At 38.2% G+C, this 27,683-nt stretch overlaps 2 protein-coding genes across 11 annotated transcripts in view; both read left to right on the plus strand.

Annotated features, from left to right (window-relative positions):
• IPO7 (importin 7) overlaps positions 1-12,473 on the plus strand; it is a 67,414-nt gene extending 54,941 nt beyond the window's left edge. For both annotated transcript variants that reach the window (XM_045825361.1, XM_045825363.1), the window contains 9 exons: positions 1,145-1,211; positions 1,294-1,419; positions 1,850-1,947; positions 3,670-3,765; positions 4,444-4,664; positions 4,760-4,965; positions 8,212-8,418; positions 9,552-9,668; positions 10,371-12,473. In XM_045825361.1, coding sequence (XP_045681317.1) covers positions 1,145-1,211; positions 1,294-1,419; positions 1,850-1,947; positions 3,670-3,765; positions 4,444-4,664; positions 4,760-4,965; positions 8,212-8,418; positions 9,552-9,668; positions 10,371-10,468 — 1,236 coding nt within the window. In that variant the 3' untranslated portion in view covers positions 10,469-12,473. The remainder of the gene's footprint in view (positions 1-1,144; positions 1,212-1,293; positions 1,420-1,849; positions 1,948-3,669; positions 3,766-4,443; positions 4,665-4,759; positions 4,966-8,211; positions 8,419-9,551; positions 9,669-10,370) is intronic.
• An 8,897-nt stretch (positions 12,474-21,370) lies between these two features.
• Positions 21,371-27,683, plus strand: part of ZNF143 (zinc finger protein 143) — a 38,748-nt gene continuing 32,435 nt past the window's right edge. For 8 of the 9 annotated variants that reach the window (XR_006784174.1, XM_045825455.1, XM_045825458.1 and 5 more), the window contains exon 1: positions 21,371-21,488. The gene's annotated coding sequence lies outside the window, so the exon portion shown is untranslated. Of the gene's footprint in view, positions 21,489-21,553; positions 22,531-27,683 lie in introns of those variants that run through there. The other variant, XM_045825456.1, reaches the window with a different exon arrangement.

Raw genomic sequence — 27,683 nt, forward strand, 5'->3', positions numbered from 1 at the left:
ATTGAAGCTATTGGGCTATGACTTCCTAATCTCATTTTCCTAATCCTTCCCTTAGAAGTAATCAGTATCCTGAATTTGCTGTTTATAACTCCATTGTAGATATTTATATCCATAAATCGTGTTTTCAGATTATCTACTAATTGCCTTTTGCAACATGAGATTTTAGTAAACTCTTTTTCTTCTAGATGATAATTGGAGATGGGCAGAAACCATAAGGAACCCAAAAGTTAAACTACCTATGGTTAACAAATCAGTTGTTTACTGTATTTGAAGATGTATTTGAGATGGATGTTCTGTTTTTAATTTCTGATTAGTAAAGTTTACCTTATTTCCCCTTGCCCCTTATAAACATTCTCATGAGTTTCAGGCATTTGTGATCCTGATTGAAGACCATACTAACAGTTAAAAAGAAGTTATAATTTCTCTCTGTGTTGTATGAATTAGGGGCCTGGTTCTCTATCTAACATATTGAGATAATGATATAAGTGGAGGTGACTTAGGAATTATTGATTGAGGTGGGAATAATGCTTTATTTCAAATAGCTGTGTACACCATTGACAGTGACTTCTCAGTTACATCTAGACTGAATTAATCTATATTTACAAACAAAATTTTATTTTCTTACAACCAAAATTTTTAAAGTCTGCAGAACGGTGTGGCTCCTTTATTTTCATAATTATTTGTATTATTCCAGGATGTTATTTTTTCCTTTTTGCATGAACTTTGCATATTATTCTTTATGTTTGTCTAATTCTGATGGTACTTCATTAAATTTGAATCCCAGGTTGATTCACAACATCATAGTATGAGTGAGTCATTTCAAAGTAAAGGCTTATCAGTGATTTCTTTCCTTTTTTTTTTAATATTTTATTTATTTATTTTTAGAGAGGGGAGGGAGGGAGGGGGAGAGAGACAGACAGACAGACAGACAGACAGACATCAATGTGTGGTTGCTGGGGGTCATGGCCTGCAACCCAGGCATGTACCCTGACTGGGAATCGAACCTGTGACACTGGCTTATCAGTGATTTTTGAACAATATTAACTTTATATTTTAATGCAGTGAATTAATTACATTATACATTGTTCAGTAATTCATTCAGTGTGCTGTGATTCCTCCATGTGATTTTTTTTTTCCTTTTTAGATAACCCAGCAGCTTGAGGGAATCTGCTTACAGGTCATCGGAACTGTTTTACAGCAGCATGTCTTAGGTATATACTTGTGACTATCATAATTATTTACTGCTATTTCACATTAGCAAGCATTGTACTAATTATTCCATATTCTTTTTAGAATTCTATGAGGAGATCTTCTCTTTAGCACATAGTTTGACATGTCAACAAGTGTCTCCACAGATGTGGCAGCTTCTACCTCTGGTATTTGAGGTTTTTCAACAAGATGGCTTTGATTACTTTACAGGCAAGTCAAGTCAGAGTAGAAATACTCCTGTTTTGATTTTTTTAGTATTTCAATTGAACACATAGCTTTGAATATTCTAGGTGCATCCTTGTTTGCATAAGTTATCAGTAGCAGTTGATGAAAACCCTTGGTAATGATTTTTATTTTATATTAATATTTAGGTATTAGTTTAGATTTTTTTCTTTTAAATTTGTTTTCATACTCCTGCTCCCTGTCAGTATTCTTTGTGTAATCTTTGTGTTTTTACTACTAAATATAAAGGAAGTCACTTTAATAATGGTTCATTTCTATATCTAATTATAAGTGAATATGCCTTAATTGAAAGTGAATGTTATGGACAAAACAATGTCATGTTTGCTTTCATTTTTATAAACAGATTTTTCAGAAATAAATATTAGTGAAGGTAATTAATTGATGCTTTTTAATACAGATATGATGCCTCTGCTTCATAATTATGTGACGGTTGACACAGACACACTTCTGTCTGATACCAAGTATCTTGAAATGATATACAGTATGTGCAAAAAGGTAAGTCATTTTTAATTAATAGAAGAACATGTCATGAAGCTAGTGCTATAAAAAACTATGAAATTCTGAAGCAACATGATACCACAGTATGATGAACAGATTATATGGGTCTAACAGAATAAGGACTTTAACCACTCGGAGAAAGACAAATACCATATGATAATCACTTCTATGTGGAATCTAATGAACAGTAAACTGACAACAAAATAGAGGCAGGCATGGATACGTGGAACAGACTGATCGACAACTGTCAAGGGTCAGGGAAGAATGATTTAAAAGTTTAAACTAAATAAGACTTTCCTTTGGTATTATGTTAATGGCTTTGCCAAGTATTTATTTTCTGTCTGCCCTCTGACATTTAATTGTAGTTATAAGTGTTTTTGATTGTTCACTGTGCTTAAAGCTTAACCCTAGCCTAGTTCTTTACTAGGCTTTGAATTCAAAGAAGAATCTAGAACTTGAGTTTTTTAAAGGATCAGGATTTATTACAGATATATTTTTAAATAAAATTCTTGGAGGCTGCAGAGGCTATATAGTAATTAATTAGTAAATAGCAAGATTGTAAAAATCAATAAAGTAGCATTCCAGTGAATGCTACTTTAAAAAATGCTTTTCTTAAACTTGAGGTATGGAGCTCTGGCTTGTGTGGCTCAGTGGATTGAGGACCAGCCTGGGAACAAAAAGGTCACTGGTTCAATTCCCAGTCAGGGTATTTGCCTAGGCTGCGGACCAAGTTCCCAGTGAGGGGGCACGTGAGCGACAGCCACACATTGTTGTTTCTCTCCCTCTCTTTTTCCCTCCTTTCCCCTCTCCCTAAAAAATAAATAAATAAGATATTGGGAAAAAACTTGAGGTATGGGTAAAACACTTGAAGTGGAGTTCTTTAGTAGATATCTAAGTGACTGTAATTGGTAATTTTTGAATTTCTAACAGTGCTTGTTGAGAGGCAGCAGACTGTTTAACATGAAGCATTTAAAAAGTGATTTTGCTCCATTAAGTTTTTAGATGTGCTTGTCCTTGTTGATATCTTTCCTTTCTGAATAATCATAAAATAATCATCTAGATATGTTTATATAATGTTTATCACCAATACTAGTATTACAATAATACTCTGGGAACAGATACCTATGCCATCATATTTCAGAACACTTACCGTTAATATTTTCAGTCCTCTACTGCTAACTAGCATGCCTCATCTATGTTTTTTATCTGTGGACATTTGCCATCAACAGGCTGCCTTTTCCTTTCTCCTGTCTCACTTCAGTGTCAGGGGTGGTTTGTGTGGGGGGGTTCTTTTGTTTGTTTGTTTGTTTTTGAGACTTGTGTAGAGAAAAGATTTTCCTAGCAATATCAGTTTAGGGTTTTTTTGTAGTTCTTTACATAAGAGCCAAATATCCCTGAGAAAAGTTAGGTGCTTTAGTTAAGGTGAAGGTCCTTTGCCATGTTTGTATGAGAAAGTAGTGGTCAACATGCTATTGTCCAGATGGCACTATGGGAGAAGAGCCATATTTATATTGATTATTTATACCAACATCCAGATTGCTAGAATATGACAGACGATCAATTTCACATCCTCACAGATGCATATACTATATACTATAGCCTAAATATTGCAGACCTATTTAGAATATCTTAAATACTCTAGAGACTGAAGATGGGATAGAAATTCCGAGGTTGAAAGTTTTCATGATGCCTCACTCCAATTTACATTTTGTTGATAAGGTTCTTACAGGAGTTGCAGGAGAAGATGCAGAGTGTCATGCAGCAAAATTGTTAGAGGTCATCATTCTACAGTGCAAAGGGCGTGGCATTGACCAGGTCAGTGAGGCTAACTATTAATGATTCATTTGTGAGGCTTTAGAGAGGAAGTCTTTACCTCCACTTTTTTTCTTTTTGGCCATTTGTTATATATTCTGTACATTGTTTATTATGACACCCAGATAAATTGGTTTAATATTTAACTAATGTATAGTAATGATCATATGTTTAATATGCATATGTTAAATATAACTGTCTTATTTTACGATTACTTGTTAACATGCAAGGTAAGTTTTGTTTTGACTTTGCATTTCCTTACATTTGCCATGTTATCACTTTGCAGTAAAATAGATTCAGTCATTAAATTTCCATGGCTGGTTTCAAAAAAAATCTTTTCCAGTCTTACTGAGATATAATTGAAATATAACATGGTGTAAGTTGAAAATATTCAGTGTAATGAGTTGATATGTATGTATATTACGGACATGATTATCACAGTAAAGTTAGTCAATATAGAAATACTGTGAATCCATGATTGCTGTTGTGGTGAGGCTCTAATATCTCATTGAAGACTTGTCTCTTTCTAAAATTAGATTTCCCAGTGAAATACTTCAATAAAAAAACTATTGTATCATTTAATGGGGAAAGGGGTGAGTTGAAGCAACAAGTAAGTTAATATGGGTAGGATAATTAGATTCTTATTACTTCCACAGAATATTTTCATAACTTTCTTTACAGTGTATTCCCTTATTCGTGGAAGCAGCTTTAGAGAGACTGACAAGAGAGGTGAAGACAAGTGAACTTCGAACAATGTGCCTGCAAGTTGCCATTGCAGCTTTGTATTATAATCCACATCTACTACTTAACACCTTAGAAAATCTTCGCTTTCCTAATAATGTTGAACCAGTTACAAATCATTTTATTACACAGTGGCTTAATGATGTTGATTGTTTCTTGGGGTAAGTGGCATACATTGGATATTTGTTTGCTTAACTGTATAAGAAACTCTGCTTATTAAGAAAAAGAAGAAAAAAATCTTTATTTTATTTTTTAGGCTACATGACAGAAAGATGTGTGTTCTGGGCCTGTGTGCTCTTATTGATATGGAACAAATACCACAAGTTTTAAATCAGGTTTCTGGACAGATTTTGCCAGCATTTATCCTTTTATTTAATGGATTAAAGAGAGCATATGCCTGCCATGCAGAACATGAGAATGACAGTGATGATGATGATGAAGCTGATGATGATGATGAAACTGGTAAGAGATTTGTGATGGAGGAAGCCAAACTTACCTAGATAGAATATTACTGGATTTAATTTGTTTTATTGATTATGCTATTACAGTTGTCCCATTTTCCCTCCTTCATCCCCCCTGCACCCCCTCCCACCCACATCCCCCCCCTTTAGTTCATGTCCATGTGTCATAAGTTCTTTAGCTTCTACATTTCCCATACTGTTCTTGCCCTCCCCCTGTCTATTTTCTACCTACCATCTATGCTACCTATTCTCTGTACCTTCCCTCCACCCTCCTCCCCCACCCCCACTCCCCTGTTGCTAACCCTCCATGTGATCTCCATTTCTGTGGTTCTGCTCCTGTTCTAGTTGTTTGCTTAGTTTGTTTTTTGTTTTTGCTTTAGGTGTGGTTGTTAATAATTGTGAGTTTGCTGTCATTTTACTATACATGTTTTTTTTATCTTCTTTTTTCTTAGATAAGTCCCTTTAACATTTCATATAATAAGGGCTTGGTGATGATGTACTCCTTTAACTTGACCTTATCTGAGAAGCACTTTATCTGCCCTTCCATTCTAAATGAAAGCTTTACTGGATAGAGCAATCTTGGATGTAGGTCCTTGCCTTTCATGACTTGGAATACTTCCTTCCAGCCCCATTTCGTGCCTGCAAGGTCTCTTTTGAGAAATCAGCTGACAGTCTGATGGGAACTCCTTTGTAGGCGACTGTCCCCTTATCTCTTGCTGCTTCTAGGATTCTCTCCTTCATTTTAATCTTGGGTAATGTAATTATGATGTGCCTTGATGTGTTCCTCCTTGGGTGCAACTTCTTTGGGACTCTGAGCTTCCTGGACTTCCTGGAAGTCTATTTCCTTTGCCAGATTGGGGAAGTTCTCCTTTATTATTTGTTCAAATAACTGTTCCACTTGTTGCTCTTCCTCTTCTCCTTCTGGTACCCTTACAGGTCGGATGTTGGAACGTTTAAAGATGTTCTGGGGGTTCCTAAGCCTCGCCTCATTTTTTTTTGAATTCTTCTTTCTTCCTTCTTTTCTGTTTGGTTGTTTCTTTCTTCCTTCTGGTCCACTCCATTGATTTGAGTCCGTTTTCTTCCCATCACTGTTGGTTCCCTGTGTGTTTTCCTTCATTTCACTTAGCGCAGCCTTCATTTTTTTCACCTAATTTGCAACCAGAATCGCCCAATTCTGTGAGCATCCTGATCACCAGTGCTTTGAACTGTGCATCTGATAGGTTGGCTATCTCTTTTGTCACTTAAAAGTATTTGCTCTGGGGCTTTGATCTGTTCTTCCATTTGGGCCAGGTTTTTGTTTGTTTGTTTTGTTTTTTGGTCTTGTCACGCCTGTTATGTATGAAGGGTGGAGCCTTAGGTGTTCACCAGGGCAGGTCAGCCCAGTGGCTGGGTTGTGACTCTGTCTGCGGGGGCGGGGTCCAAGAGGGAACAATGGCACTTGCTCTGTCGGATTTCAGTCCCTTCTGCCACTTCCCCCAAGCAAACTGGGTGGGCCTTTCTGGTGCTGATTCCCGGGTGGGTGGGCTTGTGTACATTCTAGGGCCCTGTGGGTCTCGCCAGCAAACTCTCCTGTGAGGCTGGGAGTCTCTCCCACTGCCTCAACCCCCACAGGTGTTTTCAGTTGGTGTTTTGAGGCATTATTTCCCAGAGCTGGGGCCCTGGGCTGGGAGGTATGCCTCGCTTCCCGACTTCGCCTAGTTTGTCTGTGTGAGAATGTGGGACAGCTCGGTCAGCCAGCCGCCCTGTGCGCCTCACTGGGTCTGCCCGCTGCCACCCCCGTGCCTGGGGTCTGTCAGCCGCTGCCTTGTGCACCGGGGTCCGCAAGCCACTGTTTTCGTTGTTGTTTTTTTGTTTGTTTTGCTGAAACCCCCTCTCCGCCCAGCACCCCACTCCGCCCCTCCTACCCGATTGGATGAATGTGTCTAGCTCCTTGGTTGTTGGACTTCTGTACAGTTCAATTTTCTGTCAGTTCTGGGTTTTGTTTGTTTTTTTGTTGTTGTTGTTGTTTCTGAATTTGGTTGTGTGAGGAGGCACAGTGTGTCTGCCAACACCATCATCTTGGCTGGAAGTCTGGATTTAATTTGTTTTATTAACCCTTCTCCTAACGAAATGTGGGATCATAGCCAAATATTTTTATTTTCATTATTCATAGAAAGATAACTCTACCTTCTCCCAAGGGTAACATCCCTGAAATGCAGGAACTTCTCTTATATCTTTAATACATAAAGTACTTCTAGGCATTTATGGTTCTCCTTCTTTTTAACAGGGTTAATTCATTTTATTTTTCTTGTATAAAATTATGTAGTGCCCCTCTCTGGTGTAGCTCAATTGGTTGGGCATTGTCCTGCAAACCAAAAAGTCACCATCGCAATTCCTAGTCAGGGCTCATCCTGGGTTGTGGGCTATGTCCCAGTTGGGGTCGTGTGAGAGACAGCACATTGATCATGTCCTTGATGTAGTGGCCCAGTTTGGTGATGGGGATCCACTCCTTGTGCTCAGCCTTGACTCTGTAAGCTCCAGGGCCTTGGCCCTGGCCCGAACCCCAGCCATGATGTTGGCTGTGGGTACCACTCCCAAGTCCTCTGCCATGGAAGCCACAGTGGCCTCCCCATTCCAGGGCCTCCAGGCTGTCCCATAGCATCTGGCATCATCCATCATTTGGTTTTGATTCTGAATAGAATGCATTTATAGTTCTTAGTGTTGACAAACATATATCTTTTTTAGTGCTGTTAACATATGCATCCTAACTATAAAATAAATTGGATGTTGTGTAATACATTTCACCTGTAAGACACTGTAGAACTACAAGAGTATAAATTAATAGAATGTTAGTTAAGAGAAACTATTTTTAACAGGTCCAAATTTAGATAACTATTGTCATTTTGTCTTTTATCATTCACTAACTCAGCCAGCTGTTAAAAAAATCTTGCACAATGTGTTCTGTGGATATACTATAAACTATATTACTTTACTATTGGTGTTTTATTTGGTATAAACCATATGGCTCAGAGTACACCAAGTGCTGAATCTCTTATTTTGCAATCCCTTTTCAAATCTCTAATTGTGGTTGGGTTTCTTGCATTTCAATGAGAATTTTTTCCTACTTTTTGCTAAACATATACTTAAACACCATTGTCTGGGGACTCTTCCTTGAATTTATTCAACTGTGATTTACTGGTAGTACTCAGTTTGCCGAGTAACAAAATATTACAGTACTAACAGAAGTGCCTATTTTTTGTCTTGGCAGAAGAACTAGGGAGCGATGAAGATGACATTGATGAAGATGGTCAAGAATATTTGGAGATTCTGGCTAAGCAAGCAGGTGAAGATGGAGATGATGATGATTGGGAAGAAAATGATGCTGAGGAGACTGCTCTGGAAGGCTATTCCACAATCATTGATGATGAAGATAACCCAGTTGATGAATATCAGATATTTAAAGCTATATTTCAAAGTAAGTCAACTTGTTATTTGTAATTCATATAGCTCTATATGGTCCATTTCCATGAACCAGTCTGTTCTTGTATTTTTCCCTTAGTGGGATTTGGGTATATCAAATCAAATACACTATGACCTAAGATGGTTGTGCAAAGTAACCAAAGTTATTTCTACTGTTGTCATAGTTTGAGAGCATTTTCTTCATCCTGTTATTTTTATTTAGACTATAATTTTGAAACATACACATTACAAGAAAATAGTATAGTTCAAAAAGTTTACACAGTGACAGTTCCTTTTTCCCACTTCTGATTTCTAGCCTCCCAGCTTACTCCAGAAGTATCCACTCTTTTGTTTGTGTGTGTTTGCGTATCTTTTCTTTTCAGTGAAACCAACACTTACCTGTCTGAGAATTGGACAATTTATAATTAATGGTCTTGGAATCCTTTCCTTTTTTCTCACCATGCACATGTCCCTTTTGTATAGCTATTTAATTGAAGTAGGGAAACACATGATCAGGCTTGCTACTATTATATCTCAATTCATTCAGTGCAAACATTTTGAGATTTTTGACACCTAGTCTTGTGACAGTTGGGAAAATTTATTCTCCTTTTGTCACAGATTGAATTTGACCATTATTTAGGCTATAATATTAAAAATGTGTGAGCATCGATTTTAACTTAAGTACTGCAGAGCTTTCTAAAAGACAGCAGGTGTATTTAAGAAAGGTTTTTCAATAGGCAATGCAGAAAGAAATGAGGCTTTTATTTTGTGCCATCCACACCTTTATATGCATCTAGTTAATGCTTATTGTTTTTGTTTTTTAATTTAGAATTAAAATTAGAGACCTGAGAATTTTTATCTAAACTTTCCCAAGTTTGTTACTTGTAAGAACTGGTTTAGGCTCTGAGTCCTTATTTGCTAGAGATATGAATTATGAGAGTGGTTAGGTTTTTTTGAGACATTAAAGCTAAACCAGATTTTTTTCCTCCCTGTATCATTTGTTTCACAAGTAACTTAAAATTTATTATTGAGGGAACATAAAATAGATCAGAATTTTAGTACTAGAGATGGAGTACAGGAACAGAATTGAAAGGAGCTATCAGGCCTTTCTTCTTATTGCCATTTCTCCATTTCTTTTCTTTCTGGTAGCTATACAAAATCGTAATCCTGTGTGGTATCAGGCTCTGACTCATGGTCTTAATGAAGAACAAAGAAAACAGTTACAGGATATAGCAACTCTGGCTGATCAAAGAAGGGCAGCCCATGGTATGTTAATTGACCACAACCCCTCTTTAATGCAATTCATGATTTGATATAGCTTTAAAATTTGATATTAAATTATTTTTTTAAGATTTTATTTATTTATTTTTAGAGAGAGGGGAAGGGTTGGAGAAAGGGAGAGAAACATGCATGTGTGGTTGCCTCTCTTGTCCCCCACTGGGGACCTGGCCCACAACCTGGGTATGTGCCCTGACTGGGAATCTGGGTATGTGCCCTGACTGGGAACCTGGGACCCTTTGGTTCTCAGGTGGGTATTCAATCCACTGAGCCACACCAGCCAGGGCTAAATGATCTTTAATTATATAAAATTTACAGTTGTTGCAGGTGATAGGAATTTGCTGCAATCTGAAGGAATGAAATGAATTTTGTGTAGTTGAAGACTAATTTCAGGTTGCAAAAGCTTTAATAAGGTTGCTCAAGCTTATGGTGATGGCTTGGTAGTTGAAAATTCTATTAAAAAGTGTAAAAAAATTAAAAGTTATGAAAACTCTCTCAGAATTATATTAAACATTTTAGCCAGTATTATGCATTTCACAAAAGAATATTTTAGATAATACATAGCCTAACTTTGGAACTTGCTGCTTAATACTAGTAGTTAAGCTTTTGTTAATGTGTCAATTTCTTGTTTTCTCCAAAGTAGTAAGATGATCATATGTTCTATTAAACTCTCGCTTACTTATTTTCTAGAATCCAAAATGATTGAGAAGCATGGAGGATACAAATTCAGTGCTCCAGTTGTGCCAAGCTCTTTCAATTTTGGAGGCCCAGCACCAGGGATGAATTGAGTTATCACTTTCCTGCTGTGTGATTGTAGTGATGAGCTTGTGTTCCTCCTAGTAGCAGTTCCAGAACTGGTTCATGTTATCTACTCTAAACTAATTGATCAATAGATGGACAAAAGGAAAAACAAAACAAACCCCGGAGGTCAGACCTGATCATGCAACTTGGCACTGAAAAAGAATCCAGAGGGATTTTGAGTGTGGGGGGGAGTGGAGGGGGGTGTTTTCTTTATTTTTTGAAGAAAGAAAGATTCTGACTGAAAGTTCAGGTGACACTGTGGAAATACGAAACAAGAGGGGATGTCATGAAGGCAGCTTTTCTTTTTCTGAGGAAAAAATAGGCATGGGCTACAGGACTATTTAAAATGTCTCATTTACAGTATAAGCTCAAAGGTAGATGTAATTTTATACCTATGAGTATTTGTCTGATTTCTTGTCTCTTCCTCACCATTGGGTATCTATTCTTCATATGTAAATAAGGTAATCGACAACCTTATTCAGTCTTTATCTTTTCACTCATCAAAGATTGTTTCTATGTAGATTGGACATTTATTGTAGCACTACATAACTGATTTTTAAAAATCTGTAAATGAATTAGCACTTTCATATTGAAACAAGCCTGCTAGCCTATGTATAAAATAGCAAAATGTTTGCTGTTTATAAAAAGAAGGGATGTAATGGGGTGGGGGGCAGGGGTAATTTCAAGTTATTAATTTAAAAATGTACTAGCAATTTTGTACCTGGTGACTTTGTGGTGCGCTCACCTCTGATAGTGACTTGAATTCGGTATGTTAAAAGGGGTTAAGGATATTTCATTGCTGCTAAAAAAAATGGCAACTCCCTCTGTGTCCTGTTTTTTCTTAAAGCTCTCGGTGTACAAGTGGATATTTGGATACAAGACCTTACTGTAACAGATAAGAAAGGTGATTTTGAAGCGTGTAAATTGGATATAAGGTTCTACTTTTAAAGAGTTATCAAAGAGTTATGGCTAAACATCAATATATGCAATCCATTAAAAGAACTTAATTCGGCTATTACGTCTTGATTTGATTGCAGTGTTTTCCTAATTATAAAAATTTTTCTTCATTGGCCTGTTTTTATTCTGTGCTTAAAAAGGGTGCAAAATGCACACTTTTAAAATTTGACATCATATGCCCTCCCCCGTTGCCCCTCAATTGTGGTATCAGATCTTAAATAGATAGACTGAAGGCACATGGTTCCCTCCAAAAACCACTATTGATACCACTGCAAATACAAGCCAGCAACCAATGTAGAGAGATTGGCTTGCTTCCCTCTCTCCTAACTGCATGTTCAAAAAATAAGCCTTTATTGATCTTAAACATCTGTCAGATGAGTCATATACATTGGATTATTTTTTATATACATGTGTACACATAATATTTCAAATTGAAAGCAACATCTCAATAGATTCAAAACAACTGAATGCTGTTATCTGTAACAGACTAAATTTATAACTAAAAATTAAACATGCACATATTGATATTTAAAATGCATAATGAAGAAAACCCATTGGTACTGTTTTTCTTGTATGCCAATAATTAAGCCACTATTGTTGGCACTGTTTGGTTTTCTATTTTAACACTGAAGGAGTAAAAGTACTTCCTATATTTATGAATTTACTATGAAAATCTTGGCAAAAAAAATTGTCTAAAATGTGTGGGTGAAAACGTAATCAAGTGTGTTTCTACTTTCCCCCCACCAAATTGGACACCATCTGTATACCATAGGTTGCTTAAGGGGATTTCGCTATTATATAAAATCAATAAAATTAAAATGGAGTAGTTGTATATATGAAACATTGTGTACAGAGGGGAGATATTGAATAGTATTAAACATTTTTGTCTTCCTTTATCTTTTGTCCCGTACCTAATATTTAGTCTACTTTTTTAAATTTCAGACTTCACTGCTCTTTGAATTGATAATTTCAGTTTTCACATTGTTAATGGAAAACCATATCTAATAAAGGTTTTAGTTATTCCAGTGCACAGTATGAAAATTCTCATTTGCTGAGATTTTGTTTCAAGAAAATGTATTGGTATGTCTTTGAGAACAAGTTTTATTGTTTCCTCTGTCATACAATCCAAACTAATTTCCATTTATGGATCTGAAGTGAAATTAAAGACCTTAAAATTAAACTATATTTAATATTAAATAGTGTTCACATGGTAGTTTCTAATGCATCTAATATATACCTCAATTATTTTCAGTATATCTTCAAGTTAAACATCAAATTATACTTTCTTATAGATTGTGGATCTTGATGTGTTAGTGTTGTTAGGCAAGGTTGTAGGACTTTTGATAACTTATATTTTTGATCCTCATCCAAAGATAAGTTTATTGATTTTAGAGAGAGAGGAAGGGAGAGAGAAACTTTGGTCAGTTGCCTCCCATATGCGCCCTGACTGGGAATAGAACCGGCAACTTTTTGGTGTATAGGACATGCTCCAACCAACTTAGCCACCTGGCAAGGCCTGATGACTTTTTATAGTATTTACAAATGTGTAGTAAACTGCATGTAGGTTTTATTTACCTATAGCCTTTCCCACAATTTCACAAACCTATAACTTTTTTATTCATTTATTTATGTGTATATTTTTAGAGAGTGGGGAAGACAGAGAAAAAGGGGGAGACCCATCGATATGAGAGACAAACATCAGTCGGTAGCCTCTCTCGTATGTGCCTTGGCTTAGGACACAACCCACAACCTAGGCATGTGCCCTGATTGGGAATCAAACCAGTGACCTTTCACTTTGTGGTAGGAGGTCCAACCAATGAAACCACACTGGTCAGGGCCCTATAATATTTTTCAATTTGTAGAATTCTGATTTTGTATGGGTTTCAGTATTTGTCTTTTTTAGTGGCTATTACATAGAATTTTGATTTTTATCAGTATTAAACAAAGTTCATTTGTTTCTCTGCAAGTTATAAAATGGTGATTGCAAACCTACACACTTCATCAGGGTGGTGACTGTTATGCTCACCTGTAGAAGAGACCAGAGTGTAGAGCAGGGTTGGTCAAAGCATAGCCCTATTGGCTGTGTGCTGCTATTCAGCCTCAGATATAGCCCCTGAAGGAAGAATTTAAAAAATCATTAAGAATTGTATTAGTATGATTACAATAGGTCTTTGGGAAGGTCCAGTACAATGTCTTATGCATATAGTAGGTATTCCAAAGTTTGTAAGATGAACTAAATTTACCTTAAAACATCACTTATAAAAATAGCAGCTCTGTTTTATATAAATTTGTTTTGGTGACAATTACCCATGAGTATTTGTTAGCATCCAACCTGAAGTTTAAATTTTACCTTTGATGAAGTTGGTCACCTTCGAAATGATACTTTGGTGCATGGTTTCTTACAAAGGGAAACTAAGTCCCATCTAGAAATCCAGGATTTTATCATGATGGGAGCAATATCTTTTTTGTTTTAATTCTCACTCAAGGACATCTTTAAAAAGATTTTATTTACTAATTTTTAGGAAATGGGAGGGAGAAAGGCCTCATCAGTATTTGAGAAAAACAGGTGGTTGCCTTTCACAGTCCCACAACCAGGGACCCTGCTACACAACTGTGGCATGTACCCTAACTGGGAATCCAGCCACAACCTTTTGGTCTACAGGACAATGCCCCAACTGACTGAGCTACAGCAGCCAGGGCAGGAATAAATATCTTTTATCAGTTGTTTTTTTGTTTGTTTGTTTGGGTTTTTTTGGTCTGAGGTAATCACCCTCCAGGTTTTTAAAGCACAGGTGTTAATTCTTTTGTATATTTATAGATCTTTCCTGTTATAGACTGAAATTTGTCAGTTTCTTTGAATCCTTTAAATGCTTCCTAGCCATCTTTTTTTTTTTTTCAAAATCCTTTTAATAAACCAAAGACACGAGACTTTCTCAACTTGAAAAATGGCATCTACCCAAACTTAAAGACTTCAAATTTATATAAATAGATTCAAGAACCAGACAAGCATGTCTCCTGTTGCCATTTCTATTCAACATTTACATGAGGTTCTAGCCAGGACAATTAGGCAAGAAGAAGAAATAAAAGACATCCAGATTGGAATGGAAGAAGTGAATTCACAGATGACGTGATCTCAAGAAAACCCTAAGGAACCCACACAAAAAGAGCTAATGACCATCAAGATTGTAGGAAATGAGGTCAATATACAAAAATCAGTTGTATTTCTATATAGCAGTGAAATTAAGGAAATTTCAGGTACAATAGCATGAAAATATGCTTAGGAATAAATTGAACAAAAGTGAAAAACATACTCTGAGTACTACAAACTGTTGAAAGACCTAAATAAATAGACGTCTATGTTCATGGATTGGAAAATAATATGAGGATGAAGTATTTCCCAAGTTGATCAATAGATTCAGTGTAATTCTCATAAAATCTCTACCTTATTTCAGTATTGACAAACTAATCCTAAAATCAGTATGTAAATACAAGGGATGTAGAATAGCCCATCATAAATGTGAACATGATTCAGTAATTGTGACAGTGATACGGGCATAATAAGCACAGACACTGACCAATGGGATAAAATTGAGTCCAATGTAAAACTTCAATTTGTGATCAACTGATTTTCAACAAGGATGCCAAGACTATTTGATGTATGAAAGAATCTTCAACAAACTTCTGAGACAGCTGGGTATTTACATGCACAAGTCTGAAGTTGGTTCCTTACCTCATCAATAATTTACAAAAATTAAAGTGATTTAAAAATTTAATATAAGACCTCAAAGTATAAAAAAACTTAGGGAAAAAATATAGGCATAAATCCTTTTGACTGATTTAGGCAATGCAACGGTTTCTTGGATACAACACCAAAGCAGAAGCAAATCCGCAGTATGTAACAGCAAAAACAATTTATGGTAAAAGTAGGAAAGAGCCCCAGCTGTTGTGGCTCAGTGGATTGAGCATCAGCCTGCGAACTAAAGGGTCGCTGATTCGATTCCCAGTAGGCACATGCCTGGATTGCAGACCAGGTTCCCCACTGGAGGTGGTGTGCAAAAGGCAACCACACAGTGATGTTTCTCCCTCTCTCCCTCCCGTCCCTCTGTTTAAAAATAATTTGTTTTAAGAAGAAAATACAAGTAGACATTTCTCTAAAGCCAATATCATTGGAAAAGGTGCTCAACATTGCTAGTCACTTGGGAAATGCAAATCAGGATAAAAGTAAGGTTTTTCACATGTAGTAGCATGTCTGTAATTAAGAAGGTGGACAATAACAAGTGTTGGTGAAGATGAGAAATTAGGAACATCATACACTGCTAAAATGTAAAATGGTTATCTGGTGGGAAAGTTCCTCATAAGATTGAACGTAATGTCACCCAGCAATTCCACTCCTACATAGAGTCGAGAGAAATGAAAGGCGTGTCCACACAAGAACATGTACATGACTGTTAACACTACCATTATAGGGAAAAGGTGGAAGTAGCTCAAGAAAAGCTGTCAGTTGAACAAACAAAATGTGTATCCATAAATGTTGCCATCACCGGCCAGCAGTGACGGCGGAATGCTGTAGATGGCTCTTCAACACGCGAGAAAAACATACACAGAGACAACCAAGTCCTGAGGGGAAGTAGGAACGGAATGGCCACTCTCTCTGGTGGGGAGAGCCCCTTTCCGCCTGCCGGAGAGCCTTTTTATTGGTTTTGTTTGCATAAGAATTCAGGTAGAGCTCATTACTCATTGCTAGGAAGGATCAAAACAATAGGTAACAAGAAGTCTGAGGGCCTATTTTGAGTCAGGGTCTAAGAGCTGTAAAAAACTTTAAGGAACAAACTTCTTCCCTGGGCTCTCATCATTCAACTGAGAGCATTCTAAACAAATCAGGTTTCACAGGATTTTACATATTCTTTCTTAGGCCTGATCACCCAAGGAACCCGCCCTTTTCAGCACAGAGCTTCACCACCCTGTCATTGTTTCAGGCGTAGGTGGAGCAAAGGAACTAAGGCAACCAAAAGATGAGATTTTCTCCCAGACGATGAGGACTCAGGCTATGTCAAAGCTGAGGGGCGAGGGTCCATCACCCCCTTTTGCTGTAGCCCCCAAAGTCCTTTCTTGGGGGCCTCCCACGTGATCGTGCCTGTCTTAGGTCGTTCCCCCCTTGGGGAATCTTACCAGTCATTGGCTAACAGACCAAGCATTGGGGGCCATTTATGAATGAAGTAGCAGAAGCAGCGCTCCTGCCAGGGAGATAAGCTTTTGTCTCCTTGCTGGCTTATGGTCCAAGGTCATTCCCTCAGCCTTAGCCTTGGCGGGGGTTACAGCTTCTGATACCAGGCAGGGTGGTTCCCAACACATAAAATCATGTACTTGCCAATTTTAAAAAATGGAGTACTGTTAACATACAACAACACTGATGAGTCTTGGAAACTGAAAAAAGTCAGACAAAAGATTCCATATATATGAAATATCTAGGATTGGCAAACCCACAGAAGCAGAAATTAATGGTTGCCAGGGAGTGGTGGGGAGGAAATGAAGTGACTGCTAACGGGTACAGGGTTTCTTTTGGAGATGATGAAAATGTTTTGGACCTAATATTGATGGTTCCATAGCCTTGTGAATATACCAGAAATGACAAGTGTACACTTAAATGTTGAATTTTATGGTATATGAGTATCTCAATTTTCAGTTTTTGTTTAAAGCAAGTCTCAAATTTGGTTCAAGTTCTCCAAAATGTAACATCAAATGTTTATGTATTTAATACATTAAGAACAACTTTACTCGTGGCTATGTATGTGTAAAATAGTCTCAAGAGATTTTATTACCCCAATATTTTGGGTACTAGTTCATTTGATTTTTAATCCCCATTACCCAAACAGCCCAAGCTGGTGCCAAAGTTGGGATGGTGATCCTTAAAATCATTTTTTCCCTGTAAATTTGCATATCATATTTTTCAATGTAATACATAGCATTAGAGATTTAAGACTGAGCCAACCCTCCCTCCCTGCCAAAAAAAAAAAAGACAGCACTTCGTTTTTCTATAAAATGGTATAAAAAGTTCTGTCTCAAGAGTATGAGGAAAATATCACGTTAAGAGCAGTAGCTTCATTCGTGTACTATCCACTATTTAACTCTGCTGCTGGAACAGTGTGGACTATGTCTATTAATGAAACTTGGTTTTCCCTGTTTGGAATGCTCTACTTTAGATTTAAACAAATGCAATTAGATCCCAAAATGAAGCTATAATCTGTGGAAGTAGCCACTTTCAAAGGGACACCTAGAATCTTCAGGGTCTTCAAGATTTATAGCATTGTGTAAATTGAATGCACTTCCTTAGTTTGCCACTAAAATAACGTACATTAATCACAATTGGTAAACTTCAAACTCGGTGATTTTTCAAAGATGAATGAATGAGGTTAACAAGTGGTCCAAGGATAGAGTTGGTAAATGGAAAACTTGCATTCAATACTGTAATTACATCAGTTTGAAATGAGGGGAACCATTCAATTAGCCACTAACAAAACATTAACAGTTGTAGTATAGCTATGCTTATGTCATCATATAAACTGAGAACCACTTGAGATTGGAAAGGAGCATTTTAAGTAACCTCATCATAAACTTCCAAAGCATGTTCTGATTAAGCCCTGTTTAATGCTTTTGGTGTGGAAACAAATGAACTGAATTGACTTTAGTCTACAGACCAAGGACTCCCGTAAGCCCTATGAAACCACGAACTTTTTAGCATATTGCTCATAGCTTTCATCCCAACCGCAAAAGAACTATTATTTAAGTGCTTAAGAACCATTTTAATGGTCTCTATAGGGGACCATTAAAGTGAGAATTGGAGAAAGATGGTTTAACATTAAGCCCTTAAAGGCATCTCTAGTAGGCACTGTGCTAATTTGTTTACCTATATTCTCATATTGTGTATCCTGCCAATCATGCCATGGCGTAAGTAGCTTTTTTATTTTCCTTTTTTTAATTCTTTGCATAAGTGGTTTTTATCTTAAGGATGAGGCAACAGGTTCTGAGACAAGTTGATACACCTACAGCCACAGCTCCCAATACAGAGCAAGCTACTAGTTTGGCTTTAAACTTTTGTTTTCTTAAAAAAGCTACAAATACATGATTTAAAAAAAACAAATTTATTACAGAAATAATTTAATAAACCCAAGTCATCTCTAAACACCTTCTCCCAGAGATACTTTTAAGATTTAATGTATTTCTTTGTATCTTTTTTTACACATATAATACTTTATTGGTTGTTGTGGTATAAATATGCCCAATTCAATAAATTCTCCAGAAAGTTTTGAGTTACTGAAATGTTTTTAAAATCACGATGGCAGTTTTTAAAGGGGGCTAGAAATAAATTAGCCTATTGATAAACTGGCCAGATAGTCCAGCTTTAAGGACCTGTTTTAGCACTGGTTGGAAGTGAAATTTTTTCAAGTCATTAGTTCAAAATATAAGATATAAGGGACAGGAGGTGATTTGGGGAAAATATGGAGATTATGGATTGTCCTGAATACTTTGTACATTTGACCTCTAAAGTCACAAAGTTTACTTTGTGTTAACAGTATTTACCAGTGACAAAATCAGAGTTAAGGTTTCTCTCTGAATCAGGTAAGAATTAGTATACTATCCAATCAGGTGAAGTAGAGCATAGGAAATATGGTCAGTAACATTGTAATAACTATGTATGGTACTGAAAATATGAGGGGGAATACTTTGTAAAGTATATGATTGATGAACCACTGCTATATACCTAGAACTAACACAAAATATTGAATGTAAACTAATTTTTAAAAAATGTTTTAATTTTTAAAAAGACCAAAAAAAGTTTTGTAACTGCAATCTGCAATTAATGGGTAACCTAAAACTACTTTTTGAGCTGTGATAGTTGTGGTTCAGTTGGTTGGTCACGGGTTGCGGCAGGTCCACGGTTGGGGCCTGTGTGAGAGACAACCAATCTGTTTCCCTCTTCCGCCCTTCCCTTCTCTCTTAGAATAAATAAAATCTTTAAAAAGTCTTTTAACAAGCAAAATACAGACAGAATCATAAAGAGCAGGCTGATAGCTCTGGGCGTTGGGTGGGGTGGAAAACGGTACAAAGAGGATAAATGGTAATAAAAATGTACAAAGTTAATATATAAATTCTTGAAATCCTGTATTTTAATGAGATTACAGGCATGAGACTTAGTAATAAATGACTCAACTGTAGAGAAATACTGTTTCCTTTAATAACATTTCTGATTACCAAATACAGATACAACACCGGGAAGGTATAGAATGTATAAGTTAAAACACCCTAGTTGTTTTTTTTTTTTTTTAAGCCTTGTTTTTCATCTGTACTCTTATACTCCCTTATGTCAAAGGGAATCTATCCATTGAGTACGAGGCTGCTTTCAATAAGCCAATTCCTTCTGTTTAAAGTAACCTAATCCAATTTTGTTACATTTCTTCATTTTTGTAAGGGCATAACGAAAAAAACAACTGCTTTAAAAGTCTAAACATGTATTCAAACGAAACTCAAAAGTCGTATTTTTCTTGGACTGGCATTTGGGCACCACTTACTCAACTAAACTTTAGTAGGGTTAGCCTGCCCCCTACTCCTCACCAAGAAATACAATACCATTGAAAGCTCGAACTAGGTTCAACTGTCCATCAAGACATTTTAATTCTTTTCATGTAGAGAGCTATTTTTAACTTCCTTTTGTTTTAACCCTTTGGCCATTCCATAACCATCTGAAACGCCAAAGACACTAAATCTAACATCATCTAGCGCTCTCCAATTTTTGCAAGCGGAACACTACCTGTTAAAACTGGCCGGCCTCCTCATTCTCGTAATAACTCAGCTCTACACCTGGAATGCCCGATTTAACAAACTTTCAGTCTATACACTTTTACCTCATCTTTATTCAGCCTGGTTGCCAAAGCAAATGAACTTACTGAATACTCCTGAAACGGCTAGTATTTCCAGTAATTGAAGCTGGGATTGGGACGTGGAAAAACAACTGTCTCAACTTAATAACTAATTTGTATTCATTCTGACTAGGTTCAGGGAGCCAGAGGATATGCTGTTCCCAATATTTTCTTTTTCCCTTAATTCGCGAAACATACAAAAGGTAAAGTGAAAATGAAGGTCAATTTTTAAAAAAAGAAGGTACGACACCATTAAAGACTTTCAAATTTTGAGCCTAAACACTAAAATGCAAAATGAACTGCAGCCTCCCAGCAGAGTCGAAGACCATCTCCCCGTGGCCAAACTCCTCTGAGGCTTTGGCGGGAAGGTGGGGGGTGCGGTTAGGAGGCTCACCCTCCCACCGAATGATGATGCCCGGACGACCCAAACGCGGAGAAGCTTGGCAATCAATGACTGCCATACAGGAACTCCCGGGAAAGGAGCCCTCCTCCAAGACCGAAGGCCCCAGCTGGCATCGAGAGCCCCCAGGGAGCTGTTACGAATCCCATCTCGTCCTACTGCTCACAACCAGTTCCCTCCCAACGCTGCAACAAACGGCAATCTCTAAGCAAAGCCCAACCAGTCTCCAGAACGCGCTCCAAGAAGCCCACCGTGAGAGCCAAGGCCATCTCCTAGCCCCTGTGGGGAAAATGGCGCCAGTCACCCCTTTTCCCTCCCGGCTAGTCACAAGGACCTGCCTCCCTCCCTCACTACAAAATGGCGTCTCCCGCAGCAGCCCCTGAATCAGCATAGTTCACTAGTTAGCGAGGCGGTGTCGGTCTGGGATAAGCGGTTCTACCAGCCACTGAGACACAGGAACTTTGATTCCGCTCTTCAACTAAGCCACTCAGGCGCTGGCTTTAAGGCATGACGTCCAGAAAATGGGGCGTAGACAAACTGATCTCTCGCGTCGCATAAATTTGAGCCAATGGTAAGCAGGAAGCGTCTAATGAGTGACGTAGTGACAGCCCAATGGAGGCTTGGGGCGGGCTTCAGAGTGGGTATGCGGGTTGCGGGGCCTGGGGGCCGGGCGGCTGTTTCCTGTCCTGGTGCATGGTGGTCGGACGAAGGAATTGTTGGAAAATTTTCTCGGAGGTTCGTATATAAATGTGTTTTTACCCAGTGTGCATTATTCTCCGCCCGGCCGCCGCCCTTAGCGCGGCGGCGCGGGCCCGCTCGGGCCCGGGCCCTGACTCCAGCTGTTCAGTCTTCGTCGCAGGCCCTTCTGATTTTACGGCGGGCAGCGGCGCCTGGGCAGAAGCGGAGTTTATTAATAACCCGCGGCCGCCACTCTGGGGCGGCGGAGCTTTTCTTACCGAAGACACCCCCCCCAACTCTCGCCTTTGCTCAGTGCCCCGCCTGTTCCCCTCAGGGGACCGCGGAGGAGAGGGACGGGAGGGTGGAGCCCTCGGGAGTCTGGCGGCGCCTCTCGTCTTGACCTCCTTGCGGAGCGAGTCCCCAGGCGCTCCCGTGGTGAAGCTCCTCCGTCTGGGACGGCGGGCCGTGGCCTGTACCAGGCCCCAGCTGTGGCGCCGGCGGCAGGACTGGCCGTGGGCCCGCTTGGACCCCGCCTGAAGAACGCACCTAGAATTTCCTCCCACCCATATCGTGCACTGATTACTCTTTTCTCTCACTTAAAAAAAATTTTTAAGTCATTTGAGGTCTAACATCAAATATTTAGAAATTGTTAATTTTGTCATTTCTCCTTTTTTGGGGGGTCGGTTTTGGCCAAAGAAAACGATTTCTTCGGTTGCTTTGTAGAATGTGAACCGCTTTTTATCCCCTCCTATTTTTTTTTTTAACAATAAAGTGACCACACTAACGAAGTTAAGAAAGAGTACCGTTGCTAAACCCATTATTTGTTTAAAATCAACTTAAGCCTTTGCTTTGGAAGTGTCTAATCAGCTGGTATAATTATGGTGGGATATGGTGAAAAATTGGAGGTTGGAGGTTGTGGTCAGCTTTGTCCTGAGTCTTACTAGAAGATACGTGGGTTTTTCTGTAGTTGACAAAAATCTGTGCAGTACTTAATATTTTCTCTCCCTGAGGATATAGTTCATTGTTAAGTGTTTAGTGAGAGAATAGGTGATAAGGAGATCATGCAAAAACTGATGAGATGATCAGATCTGTAAATAAGGTACATTTTGGAAATTCCATAGCCTCCCCCCACCCCCGCCTTTAAAAAAATAATAGCTTTATTGATGTAATTCACATACCATTCAATTCATCCATTTAAAGTGTGTAATTAAGTTAGCTTGGTATATTCAGAGTTGTGCAGCCATCACCACCATAAATTTTAAAACATGTTCATCACGCCGAAAAGAAACTCCCTGTTCCCTTTAACCCCCAACTTTCCCAACCACTAATCTACAGATTTGCCTATTGGGAACATTTCTTAGGAATTTCAGTGTGTGGCTTTTGTGACTGGCTTCTTTCACTTGCATAATATTTGCAAGGGCCCCCCATATTATAGCATTATCAGAACTTAATGTCTTTCTATTGACAATTATTTCATGTATAGACATGTTATATTTATCCGTTATCTGTTGAGGGACATGGTTTGTTTCCACCATTTGTCTGTTATGGATAATGTTGCTATGAACACTGTGTACAAGATTTTGTGTGGACATACATTTTCAATTCTCTTGGATATATATACCTAGGAGTAGAATTTCTTGGTCATGTGGTAGGTAACTGCATTCAGCCTTTTGAGGAACTGATAAATTGTTTTCCAAAGTGGCTGCACCATTTTACATTTCTACCAGCAGTGTACGAGAGTTCCCATTTCTTCATGTCTTTGTCAACACTTATTATTTAGTGGGTATGAAATGGTATCTTAGTGATTTTGGTTTGCATCTCCCAATGGCTAATGGTATTGAACATTTTTTCATGTGCTTGTTGGTCATTTGTAGATATAAATTCTTTGGGGAAATGTTGATTTTTATCTTTCCCCCATTTTTAAATTGGATTATTTGTCTACTATTGAATTGTATGAGGTCTTTTTGTATAAAAGTCTCTTACAAGATTACATGATTTGCAAAATGTCTATAGCCCTTTGCTGCAAATTGAGATATTGCTGTGAAGTAAGGATTTGTTGTGTTCTTCATGGAAAGATGAGCTACCTGTATGCAGGAATTGTGCCTCTACTATTACTTAAGATGTCACTAATCATGATGTACTTACACTTTATGATTATGTGAGGAGAATTTTCTGAGTCCTGAGATTTTCATTGTTACTCCATTTTGAAGTTTTTAATCTAGTGTTTGTTTTTGTTTTTATCTGAGGTTTCACCTAGTCCTGAGTCTTTTTGCTCCTGGCTTTATTTCAGAACACAGTGGTTTTTTTTTTAAAGAGTTCGGTTTCATGTGTCATTGCTTGTTTCTATGCTTAATTTGTGAGACAGTGTTTTAAACTTTATTGTACTGTCAATCAGAATTATTTTGTTTTTCAGGTGGATTTAGACTTAGAAGTCTCCTTTTCATTTTTCAAAAAGAAACTTTTGAAAATAATAAGTTTTTCTCTATCCTTTTCCATAAGTCTAATCCAATTTTAAAGCTGCTGCAGCAGCCCTGACTGGTGTGGCTCAGGGGGTTGGCCATCACCCTGGGAACAGAAGGTTGCTGGTTCCCTTCCTGTCAAGGTACATGCCTGGGTTGCAGGCCAAGTCCCTGGTTGGGGGCATGTGAGAAGCAACCGATCCATGTTTCTCTCCCTCTCTTTATCCTCTCCCTAGAAATGAATAAATAAAATTTTAAAAAACAAAACAAAACTGCTGCAGTGGGAACTCTGCACCCTGCAGAAATGACTTATCCATTAATGTCTAGACACGGGCATTAACTCCAAGCTACATGGTTTTTACTTAAAATACCACTTTACTCAGCACTTAACTTTGATTAGGCACTGAATTAAATGATTTTTTTGAGTGGTTTATATATATAAGCTTATCACCACCTTCACTACAAACCTAAGTCAAATACTGGAGTTATTATCCCTATTTTGCAAGTGAGTCAACTGAAGTTTAGAATAATTTGTCCAACTATTTATTACATGGCAAAGCTGGGTCTTGAACCTATGACTGGTTCAAAAGCCCAGTCTCTGAAGTGTAAGATACCTAGTACCCACCATCTAACTTTTAAAATATAAAGTATCTATAGTTTCTAAAGTAATACAGTATTTTGTGTACTATACATAATATGCCGTAGCACAGATGTTAATGTACTATTTATACACATTTTTAAGTTAAATAATGATGGCAATTGGCCTAGTATTGAAAATACAGGCATTTATATAACATGGAGTAATGGTCACAGGAAGTTGCAATCATTAAAATTAATGGCAGTTAATACATGCTAAATGTTAGGGTCGTCGGTGATGTGGGCTATGCAAGAATTCACAAAGAGAAGATAGTGCTCAGAGTAAGGGGTTTTATTTTTACTTTCCCAAGGGAGGGAAAGGGTTAGGTGTGGAGATTAGCACCAGGGCTGAGGGGTTAGGGCTTTGATTGGGTAATGGGGTGGTTGTAGAGCAGGATGTTTCAGTTAGGCTGCAACTTGTTTCAATGTTATCTTTGGGTGCAGGGTCTGGAGGTCATTGTGGTCTGGTATGCCCTGTTTGGTAAATTCCTGGAGCCTCTGAGCCTTCAGGGTGCTTCTAGTAATTTTCTAGTCCTGAGAATAAAGTTTCATAAAATAGTGAGGGTCAGCCATGCTTTATGGGGGACCAGCCAGCTCTGGGAAAAAGGGCCTGAGGATGGCTTTTGTCCTATTAATATATACACACAATACAGTAGGATATTATAAGCGAGACAGTGAAAAGAGCATTGGAATAAAAGAAGACCTAATCTTTAATCCCATCTCAGGCAGTTAACTAGCCATGACCTCATACAAATTGTATTCATTTATTCAACAAGTAATTTAGTAAGCATGTACCATGTGCCATGCATTCCTGAAGGAACTAGGAATTCAGGAATGAATAGGACGGATGGAAGCCCTGCCGTCATGGAATTTAGAGTTCATTTAGAACAGGGGTGTCAAACTCACTTTCACCAGAGGCCACATCAGCCTCCCAGTTGCCTTCAAAGGGCTGAATATAATTTTAGGATTATATAAATGTTGCTACTCCTTAACAGTTAAGTGAGAGCTCTGCACTGCCACCAGGTTGAAACAAGGTGGAAGGCCAGATTTGGCCCAAGGGCCTTGTGTTAGCCACCTGTGACTTAGAAATTCTGATAAGTGAAATGCTCCTATGAAAGAGATAGAGTTCTGTGATAGAAAATAAGGAGATAGTGGTGGAATGAATATTGCAGTTAAGAGGTGAAACTGAACAATACATGCAAAAGCAGGAAGAGTTAGGAGTGTACTAAGAACTAGAGGGCCATGTCTGGATGTATATAATGGATGACCGTTGTAAAGCACTCTGCAACATGAGGTATGTCAGACTTGTTATTTGTTTATTTATTTACCCATTTATTTATTTAAAGATTATTATTATTATTATTTAATTTTTAGAAGTGAAGGCAGGGAGAAAGAAATGGAGAGAAACATCGATGTGTGGTTGCCTCTCGTGCTCCCCCTACTGGGGACCTGGCCCACAGCCCAGGCATGTGCCCTGACTGGGAATTGAACTGGGGACCCTTTGGTTCACAAGCCCGTGCCTAGTCCACTGACCCAGCCCAGGTTCATTAGATATTTTTTTTAAGATTTTATTTTATTTATTTTTAGAGAAGGGAGAGAGGGAGGGAGAGAGAGAGAGAGAGGGAGAGGGAGGGAGGGAGGGAGGGAGAGGAGGGAGAGAAACATCAATGTGTGGTTGCTGGGGGTCATGGCCTGCAACCCAGGCATGTGCCCTGACTGGGAATCGAACCTGTGATGCCTGGTTCGCAGCCCATGCTCAATCCACTGAGCTATGTCAGCCAGGGCTTCATTAGATATTTATTGAACATATAATCTTGTGGTCAAAATTCCAGAGACCCAAAAGACATAGCACATATTCCAGAAGGTTTATAATCTAATGGGCAGACTGGATGTAGGAGTTAAAGGACTGGTAAGATGAGAGAAGAGCATTAGCTATCAGGGATCAGAAGCTTTTCAGCCTAAAACAAGGTTCTATAAACCTCACTTTTCTCACTTGCATAAAGAAAACTGGCAAAAAGTACATCTTCGGTGCTAAAGGCTTTAAATACATTATTTCACTTAATTCTTACAACAGCCCTGTCAGTTGGGTCTTCTTCCATTCTTTTCAAAGGAGGAAATGGAGGCTTAGCAGCAGGTTAATTGCCTAGGAGTTGAGCAAGATTCAAATGCATAGCACACAAAAGAAAAAAAAGCATAAATGGCAGCAAATTATAAAGCCATAATATACATGAAATCTATGATCATAAAAACATAATGAGGGCCCTGGCCAAGTAGCTCAGTCAGTTGGAGCATCTTCCTGATACGCTGGGGTTGCAGGTTCAATCCCCAATGGGGGCACTTGCAGGAGTCAACTGGTAAATGCATGAATGGGTGGAAAGGTAAATCAAAGTAACAGCAAATAATGTAGGATTCAAATGATGACTGAGACCTGGGTAGTGAGGAGCCAGTGCAATTAAAGGTTGTTCCCTCAGTCTGGACCACCCTTTCTGTTTTCTACCCCTAGGAAATGCTTACTTACCTTTTTATGCCCAAATTTACATGCTCTGGTATTTGCACCCCTGAGGCAAAGTTACGTGCTGCTTTCTCTTAATGCTTCTGTTTATAGTAACTACTTTTAAAAAAAAATCATGGACATAAACATGGTAAAAAAAAAAACCTTTAACTTATAGAAGATATGCAGTAAAAAATTAAGTCCCTTCCTCACTCTACCCTCATTTCCTAGTCCCATTTCTGGGAGGACCTCTTGAATTTATAAATGTATATACATTGTATAGCCTGTATAGATATTTATATACATATTTAAAAACATGAATGCAGTTATAGGAAAGAAACAAACTTGCTCCTACCCCCAGGGTTCTTCTGGCTGGTCTAATCAAACAGATGTGAGACAGATTAGCAAGAGAAAAAAAAAACAAATTTAATACATATCCCCACAAACATGAGAGTCAGAGACTCCCACATACATGAGAGCCTTTTGCAGGAATGTGGTTGAGACATGGCAGTGACTTGTATCAAGGAAGTAATGGCAAAGGTTGTGAGAAGAGGCCAGATTCAGGATAGATTTCTGAAGATTGAGTCAACAGGATTGCTAACGGAATATAAGTGGGAATCTTCAACCACGTTAAGCCCAAAGAACTCTAATTGTGGGAATTTTAGA

The sequence above is a fragment of the Phyllostomus hastatus genome, unplaced genomic scaffold (genome assembly GCF_019186645.2).
Source record: "Phyllostomus hastatus isolate PE091 unplaced genomic scaffold, TTU_PhHast_1.1 phas_scaffold_585, whole genome shotgun sequence".
Lineage (NCBI taxonomy): Eukaryota > Metazoa > Chordata > Mammalia > Chiroptera > Phyllostomidae > Phyllostomus > Phyllostomus hastatus.